This window comes from Carcharodon carcharias, chromosome 9 (assembly GCF_017639515.1).
Source record: "Carcharodon carcharias isolate sCarCar2 chromosome 9, sCarCar2.pri, whole genome shotgun sequence".
Classification (NCBI taxonomy): domain Eukaryota; kingdom Metazoa; phylum Chordata; class Chondrichthyes; order Lamniformes; family Lamnidae; genus Carcharodon; species Carcharodon carcharias.
The window spans coordinates 89912318-89921954 of NC_054475.1; the positions used below are offsets into that span (position 1 = coordinate 89912318).

The 9637-nt window shown below is 41.5% G+C and overlaps 1 protein-coding gene across 1 annotated transcript in view; it reads right to left on the reverse strand.

The window, feature by feature from the left end:
* gcna (germ cell nuclear acidic peptidase) overlaps positions 1-6525 on the reverse strand; it is a 48114-nt gene extending 41589 nt beyond the window's left edge. The window contains exons 1-3 of the mRNA XM_041196305.1: positions 6456-6525; positions 5878-5982; positions 1048-1342 (exon numbers count right to left, since the gene is read on the reverse strand). Of these exons, the coding sequence (XP_041052239.1) occupies positions 1048-1342; positions 5878-5967 (385 nt within the window). The 5' untranslated portion in view covers positions 5968-5982; positions 6456-6525. The remainder of the gene's footprint in view (positions 1-1047; positions 1343-5877; positions 5983-6455) is intronic.
* Between the last annotated feature and the right edge of the window lie 3112 nt (positions 6526-9637).

Consider the following 9637-nt stretch of genomic DNA (forward strand, 5'->3'; position numbering starts at 1 on the left):
AGTATAGACCTCAACTATCTCCTCTCAAAAGGCTGCTCATTGTTCATTTACAGTTTTGCCTGCCAACTTTTGATTTCAATTTATCTGGGTTAGATCAGTTTTCACCCCAGTTGGCCCACCTCCAATTATCTTTACTCCAGATTTTTCCTTGACCTTTTCCATTGTATCATAAGGTGTAGGCTGGCTTTGACCACTATCTCCTAAATGTCTCCCTATTGACACAGGATCCACCTCATTGTCTCAAACAAGATCCAGCCATGCATCCTTCCTTGCTGGACAGGAAAGATACCAATCAAGTAAATTCTGTAGAACACAGCTCAAAAAACCTCCATCACCATTTATGTTAATAATCATAATATAAACTGGGATAGTAATAATGGTCTCCCCCATTATAACTATAGCTTTGCACCTCCAGTTTCCCTGTGAATTTACTCTCAGTTAACCTAACTGTATCTCTATTGCTTCTTAGCTCTAACCAAATAGATTCAGCCCCGATCCCTTAGGACATCTCTCTCCAGCACTGTAATGTTCTCCTTAATCAACACTACCATTCTGCCTCCTTTCTTTCCTGACTATATGTACCCAGGAATATTTAGTACCCAGTCTTGCCCTTTTTGAGCCAGGTCTCAGTTATCACCATCACATCACATTCCCACATGGCTATCTGCACCTGCAGCTCACCAACCTTATTTACCACACTTTGTATATTAAAATACATTCACAGTAGAGCTAATTTAGACCTTGTTGCATTCTCTCTTATCCCACATAATACCTATTTCTTACTCTAGTGCTGACTCTCCCAATTTTTTGTGCACCTTGCTTTTCTTTTCTAATATTACCGCCAGGTTCCAACCACACCCACCGCTCCCCCATAGCTAGGTTACTCTTAAACTCTTTTCAATATCAAGTTACTTTAAACACTTTTCAGTAGCATCAAGGTTAAGATTGTGAATACGTTATTTCGAGACCTAAATGCATAAACATGCTGCCAGTAATAAATGCTTGAGTTAAAGCAAAAAGCGGCATTGAACTACACCTGCTACTTACAAATCTTATCATCATCATCATCACTGGAGTCCAAGATGACTATGGTTCCACGGTGCTTCTGTGGCTTCTCACCTACTTTCTTTGTCAGTGCAAATACATCACGTTCTTCTTGCCCGTTTTCCAGAGTAATTTTTGGCCATGATTCAGCCTCATCCTCTGAACTAGACAGTAACAGCTTGCACACACATGAATCACAGGTGTTTGGACTCTCCCCTGATTCTGACTCTAGTTTAATTGTGGCATCTTGACAATTATCTTGCAAGGGATGCCTGGACTTCTCGATTCTTTCCTGAAGCTGAAAAATAGCAAAACAATGCAGAACTGGGTAATTTTTTGGAATGGCATGAGATTCAAATACTGCTACATCAAATAATATAGAACACAAAGGCTCCAGTGCTGAAATATTAGAGTTATCTTATGATTTGAGCTTCCTCAGAACACTTTCCATCATGGCTATGGCTAAATGAGTTTCCATAATAGACCATGAAATGAAACATGCATCTTTACATTAACCTACATCAATTGTCAAACTTAGGTATATCAAAGATCAACTTGCATTGATATGCTTTTAACATAGAAAAAATGTTCTAAGGCTCGACAAAACGTAAGAAAAAAAAAGACAGCGCACCAAGTAAAATATTAGGAGAGATGACCAAAAGCTTGGACTACAGGAGGAGTCCTAAAAGGAGAACAAGATGAAGAGCTTTAAGGAAATTTTAAGTCATGAAGCTTATGCAGTTGAAAGCAGTCACCATTGATGATTAGAAGACATATGTACAGGAGTCCAATGTCAGATAAAAAGTTCAGAGATTTCAGCACTGGAAGAGGCAAGGCCAAGCAGGATTTAAAAACACTAAGAATTGAAAACTTACAGCACAGAAAGAGGCCATTTGGCCTAGTGTTTCTTTACTGTCATACAAAGAGCTATGCAGCCTAATCCGATTTTCCAGCTTAGTCCGTAGCCATGTAGGTTATGGTACTTCAAGTGCACATCCAGGTACTATTTGGAATGGATGGGGTTTATTTTAAAACCTCTACCACCCTTTAAAGCAGTGACCCCACTGGGTGGAAAAAAGATGATCAACTTCTTTATGCCCCAGTTATTAACCTCTCAAAAGGAAAGTATGTCTTTCCTAACCACTCTGTCAGCCTCTGAATTTCATACACCTCAGCTAAATTTCCCCTCAGCAGTTCCTTTCATGTTTGTGGTTAAATGGTTCGGAGTTCCAAAGCAGAACGCCCCAGCCTATCCTCATAGCTGAAATTCTGCAGTCCTGGCAACATCCTCAAATCTCCTTCTGGTGCAATCACATCCTTCCTGTAATGCAGCAAACAGAACTGTCGTGCTCCAGCTGTCACCTAACTATTATTTAATACAGTTCCTGCGTACCCCTCCTGCTCTTTTAATCTGTTCCAGTGCTTCCCAAACCTTTTCCCACTGTGACCCCATTTTGAAGCTTGAAAATTGCCATAACCCCAGACTGAGAGCAGGGTGGGGGAGTTGAGCTGAGAGTGGGGAGAAATTTAAGAGATCAGGGTGTAGGAGATTTGAAAGAGTGACAGGGCCGGGGGTGTTGGTGGTGGTTGGAGAGAGATTTGAGAGAGCAAAGTTGGGGGTGGGGGGAAAGAGGCATTTGAGAGCGAAGTAGGGGAGAAAAGATTTCTGGAAGCGAAGGTGGGGGAAGAGAGTGAGGGAAGCGTTTAAACTGCAGGGGTTTTTTTTAGAAAGCGCCAAGTTTTTTTGGGCTAGGAATCAGGCCTCAGTCGGTTAGGCCACGCCCACCATAAAAATAAAACACGATGATTTAAAGGAGGCTTGCAGCTGTTAGCACCCAGTTCGAGCTTCACGGCAGCCATTTCTGCCTGAGAGCTCGCAATCCCAAAATCTCATTTCACAATCCCACTGGGGGTTGTGACCCAATTTGGGAAGTCCTGTTCTATACCTCGGTGAATAAAGTATCCCACAAGCCTTCTTAAGACGTTATCGACCTGTCTACCTTGAGGGATCTGTAGACATGCACTCCTAAGGTCCCTCTTCTTCCATACTTCTCAGTATTCTACCATTTAATTGTGTATTCCCTTGCTTTATGTGCCCTGCACAAACACATTAGCTCACACATCCCCAGATTGAATTCCACTTGTCACTTTTCTGCCTATCTGACCTGGCCATTTGATATTTCCCTGCCGTCTACTGCTTTCTTCCTCCACTCTAACTCCTGTCACGGAACAGGACTAGAGCACCTACATTGTCTGCAATGCAAGCGCAGTTTTTGCCACAGCTGACATTGTTATTGTGCATTTCCCGAAACCTCCCGCTCTCTTCGGCACTCCCACTCCCTTTACCATTCACGAGGGAGGGGGGACAGCACAGGAGGGAGCAAGAATAGTGTGTGTTCTTTTCTTTGTTAGATCCATGCTATCTTTGATGCAAGCAGCTGCCTGAGAAGCTGCTGTAAGTGACAGCACAGGCATTGACAATGCATGTGGGTGGAGTTCACCCTCTGCAGTTGCAGCATCAACAAAAGCAGCCTCATTGTCAACTACATGACCAATTTCTGTATCATTTGCAAACTTCTTAAATCATGCTCCCTATGTTTAAGTCAAAGTAATTGATATAAATGCCACAAAACAAAAGGGATCAAGTACTGAGCCCTGTGGAACCCCACTAGAAATAGCCTCCTAGTCACAACAACAACAAATCATTACCCTTTGCTTCCTATTGATGAGTCAACTTGGAATCCAACTTGCCACTTTCCCTTGCTCTTACGTTTCTGACTAGCCTGTCATGTGGAATCTTGTCAAAAAAGTTTAAATAAAATCCATGTCAATACAAGGTGGTGATATTATCTAAACGAATGTGCTAATTAAGAATGGATGGCAGGACAGTCAAGGGTACAGCTCTAGTGGGGGTTCCCTAGTTCTAGCTGTGTATGTAATGGAACATGTTCCTCAATCCCATTTTTTCAACAATTTACCGAACCATAAGTTCCACAACTATAGACAGCTGCACAGGTTCTATTAGAAATTCACCTAAATTTCTCCTGATACATCCCTGATAGAAATAGTAGACTTAAGCAAAGTAGGGGGTCGGTGGAGGGAAACCATGTGGTTAGGGGGAAGAATGCCAAAAGGCTCTGTTCAAATCAGCTAAACTGCTGTTAATGAATAACATGAACTCTAAACAGCTTATTTACAAAAAAGGTAATAATCTTCACTAATTACCATACATTGTCAGTAACAAAAAGGCACCAAACTTCAATGTTGCAGCAATGCTATCAAAAGACACCAAATGCAGGTAATTTTAATAGTGGCAACAAAATTAAAATAGGCTATTTTCTAGAAGATGAATTAACCATGTCTGAAGTACTGCCATCCTCAGTTCTAACAATCATACAATAGTGGACAGTAGAGTTCACACAGTCACAGAAAAATGTTTGTCACTGCAATCCAAAGGGTGGACCTGACATCTCAGCCCCTTTTTAACATAAAGCCTATGTGCACTCATAAGTTCAACTCAGCTGGATATTCAAGAGGAAATATTTCAATAAAAATTATGGTTGCAAATATATTGAATGGATATTTGATTTGTCACCATCAGCCCCAGTACTTTATGCTGTCCCATGCACTCCATAAGGCTAGTACTTTCTCAACAAGCAAATTGTACAAAATACTTGCAGATAATATAGGAACATGAGTAGGTCAGAGTCCCTCAAGCCAGTTCCATCATTCAGTTAGATCATGGCTGATCTGTACTTCAACTCCATTTACTCATCTTGGCTCTGTAGCCCTCAATATCCTTGCCCAACAAAAATCTATTACACACAGTTGTGGCTTCACAAGTTTTTTTTTGGGGGGGGGGTGGGAGTTGCTGGAAATTAACACTACTACCCTTTATGCAAAATGCTTTCCGATTTAAAAATTATTCTTGCTTTCAAATCTCTCCAAGGCCTCATCCCTCCTTATCTCTAACCTCCAGCCACTATCTCCAAGATATCTGTGCTCTAATTTTAGCCTTTTGAGGATGCCTGTTTAGATCACGCCACCATTGGTGACTGTGGCTTCAGCTGTCAGAGTCTTAAACTCTGGAATTTCAACCCTAAATTTTTGTACCTCCTTCTCTCCTCCACTTAGATGCTCCTTAATACCTCTTCCTCTTTGACCAAATGCCACAATATTTCTACACAACTCAAGTGTCAAACTTTGCTTTATAACCTTGGGACACTTAATACATAAAAGGAGCTATATATAAAAAATGTATATTTAAAATAATGCCCTCTACCCACCAGGGGAAGTAGGACAGGTAGTTTCTATAATCTCCTTTAATTACCTTATATGCCTCAATTGAATCATCCCTTAATCTCCAAATGCAAGGGCATACAAACTATGGTTCCTGACCTAATTATTTGGCTGAAGTATAAATACTCATTACAAGGTGCCATACATACAGGATACGGTATTAGTATCAAATGTATCCCTGGTACTTTGAATCATAGAGTCATTATTAAGGAGGAGGCAGTAGTGTAGTGGTATTGTCATTGGATTGGCAATCCAGAGATGCAGGGTAATGCTCTGGGGACCTGGGTTCAAGTCCCACTATGGCAGATAATGGAATTTTAATTAATTCCATAATTTTTTATGTAAAAGTCTAATGACGCTCATGGAACCATTATCAACTGTTGTAAAAAACGATCTGGTTCACTACATGTGAATCCAGGCCCATAGCAATGACTCTTAAATGCCCTCTAAACAAGGGCAGTTAGGGATGGGCAATAAACGCTGGCCTAGCCAGGGAGGCCTACATCCCAAGAACGAATATAAAATAATCTTCACCTGTGCTTCAATGGCATTCAGATCACCATGTTCTGACCAACCAAGTCGACCAGCTACACGTTGGAACAGGCTGCGTGTTTCTTCATCCATTTGGGCAATGATCACCTGTAATACCATTTGGTAAAAATGAAGATTTACGAACCAGTCCATATTAACACAAGCAATGTCACACACACATATGCTATATGCTCATCGGAGTAAAAAAAATGCAGATCACTAGCATAAAAAGCAAAAAAGCACTCTCGCAAAAGCAGCAAAGTAATTTTCTGGAAACTTGGCACAGAATTACTGCCAAAAGAATACTCAGGTAACTCGCACTGTCTATCCAAAAACAGCCCTTTATAGCACTTGGCGCTCCAAAACAAGTAGTGCAAGCTGACAATTCTCTCGGTAAATTCTCGATCAGCAACATCACTTCATGGGAGGCAATGAACAGATGGACCTCGAAACCACCAAAAATCGAGGTTACAAGTTATTATAAAGCAATTTGAACAGACGTGAAATCACAACCAGGAACAAACAATAATTAAGAAAGAAACAGACACCACATCCCACGGATTTCAGGTAAACATCCTCACAGCTCGCAGATGTCTAACAGAGTAAAAGTTGGCGAAGCCCTGCCGAGTACAGGGTAAAATGGAGCTCAATGCTGATTAAGCAAAGCGCAGGCCTATAGGGAACAGTATGCGGGAAGGAGTCATCCCGTTCCGGCCACCTCCAATACTCACTTAGCAACCCACGTCTCGCCTCAATCACCATTACCCAAGGGCCGAATGAGTTGTTAACAGAGCCTCCAAGCTGTAAACTTCCGGCAAATTCCGCCCACGTGATACGGAGTAAACCGTTAGTGTCAACATTTGAATTCTGGCGCCACACTCCCCCCTCTGCGCATGTGTCATTCACCAGCCCCGTCCTCTTAGCGACTGGATCGAATGTCGATTTTGCATTCAGAGGATGAGCTGAAGTTTATGGCAGGGAGAGCATTGTGGTGTCTGAATTCAGCCAAGGCACAGCGAAGGAGTAGATGGGCTGAAACAGAGCTGGAGATGACCAAGCTTCGAGGCAGATATAGGGAGTCTTTGTGATTGAGAGAATAGTCAGGGAGGCGGAGGATATCAGTGGTGAGAGTTGAACGTGATTGTTTCCAAATGCTTGATGAGGAAACAGTGCCTATCTGATAAACCTGAACTTATTGCTGCAGATGCCACCAAGAGGCAACGTGGTTGACGAGCAGGATTAGGCAAAGAACCAATCCTTGAGGTACTTGGAGGCAAAGGACCCAAAATATTCCATGTAATGACAGCATGCAACTAAACGAAAACAATCCCATGAACTAGAGAATAGAGGACAGCAGGGAAACTACAAAGGCTGCAGCCACGTAGAGATAGGTGAAGAGGGGTAATATACCAACATCAGTCACAGATGTTTGAGTTTAGTTAGGACAATTTAATTGCTATACCAGGCAACAATGGGTTTTGAGGGTTTTCACATTCTGAAACTTGAGGGTTATGAAACATTGTTTCATCTAACTGGCAAATCCGTTACAAAAGGAAAAACTCAGCTTCAGTGGAAGAACAAATCGCTTCATCCCCAAAAGAGGAATACAGGGTACAAACAAATATTATATAAAAGATACTGGATAGGTGTCAAATAATGTAACAGGATACAGAGAAATTAGATTAGTTAGGACCAGTTGAAGACATGCAATGATTGGCTTCCTTCCAGGCAATAATATTGACTATTATAGGTGTACCAGCAGCCTCTTAGACTATTTTTGTGGATTCCATCTATATTCCATGTAAGATTATAGTTGCATGAAACCTCAATCTGACAAACCCAATTTAAAAAATGATGCAGTCTGAAGTATCTGCATGGGTGGGTTGTATTTGTTACATTTAATGATTTTCCCTCTCCCTTTCTGACTCCAAATCTTTCTTCACTCTCTTCCAAATCTCTGCTCATCTCACTCCTCCCTTCAATCCTGTTCCCCCAATCGAGCATCGGAGGAGTATCCATCACTTAAACATATTATTCCATTTTATTTTTCTCCTATCCACAACGATAAAGAACATGAGAGCCAATACAAAATAAAGCGTACAATTTTAAAGGGTTGAATTAAAGGTGGCAGGACAGGTTGAGAGAGCAGTTATTAAAGCATACAGATACTAGGTTTTATTAATAGGGGCATAGAATACAAGAGCACAGAGATTATATTGAACTTGTATAAGACACGAGTTCGACCTCAGCTGGAGTATTGAGTCCAGTTCTGGGCGCCACACTTTAGGATCTGAAGACATTGGAAAGAGTGCAGAAAATCTTCATAAGAATGGTTCCTGTGCTGAGAAAGTTCTGTTATGAAGACAGATTTAAAACTTAGGACTGTTTTCCTTGGAGAAAAGGCTGAGAGAAGATCTGATAGAGGTATTCAAAATTATGAGAGCCTGGACAGATAGGGAAATACTGTTTCCATGTCTGAAAGGACCAAGAATGAGGGGCCACAGATTTAAAGTAATTGACAAAAGAAGCAAAAGCAATATGAAAAAAAAACTTCACACAGCAAATGGTTAAGGTCTGGAATGCACTGCCTGAGTGTGTGATGCAGGCAGGTTCAAGCATTCAAAAGGGAATTTGACTTAACTGAAATGAGTTACAGTGATAAGGTGGGAGAATGGCACTACATGAATTACTCATTCGGAGTGCCGGTGCAAACACAATCGGTCGAATGACCTCCCTCTGTACTGTAACAATTCTGTGATGATGAATGAAAGCTGAATTCAAGTTTTTATGTTACTACTGGACAAGCCAAATCCCAGCGTGGAACCTGGCTGGATAGGATCCTAACTTTTATTCTTTGTTTAGAGACGTGGAGAGTGGCAATGGAACAGAATCACAAGAGTCAGCTGATGAACTTTTAACAAAAGAATAAAACATTTATTAAACATGAACTATATTACAGTACTACTCCACCCACAACTATACCTTTACAGATATAGACAGATTTGTAAGGATAAAGTTACAAAAGCAATCTTATACTCTAATGTTCACAGTAAGTACACAGTCCAAGTAAACCAATAGGCGACCTTTGGTCAGATACACCACACTCTGAAATCAAATGACAGATACCACAGATCTCTCAACTACCCCCAGACACTTGTCACACTATGAGTCAACCGGTCTCACTGAACTCAATCTTCAACACATGGGTTTCCAATCTTCACTCTCTAGGAACTTGCTTTGGAATCTTCTCCCAAATCAATGCTTTCTCTCAGGTGCCTTCCTCAAGGTTCCACCTCCAGGGTTTAGAACTTGCCGTCCAATGTTCCTCTCCCCTGGATTACCTTTTGCATTCAAGCTTGTTTCCACGCGCACACGGTCTCAGCCATGCCAACAGAACACCACTGTTTCACATGCCCATAGTTACAGACCTTCAGTCTCTTTGGAACTTCTGGCTTCTCCAAGCCTATATTGATCTAAATCTGCACGCTGCAACTTTCTCCCTTTAAGCTTGGAGCCTCCATCCCTGCTCCTTACTTTCATTTCCACAGAACTGGACCTTTTCCATACTCCTGTCCTTCCTTTGACTAGAAGGTCTACTTGGGACCTTTTTTCTGTCTCACTCTTTGGCTTTGGGACCTTTCTGTCCTTTTGGGAGATTTACTCTCTCTGAAGTTCCCTCTCCCAGTAGAATGCTAAGCTTGGTATCTTCTTTAAGATCCTGAGCTCACTTGACATTCTTTGTTACTTTTAACTTTAGAGCAAC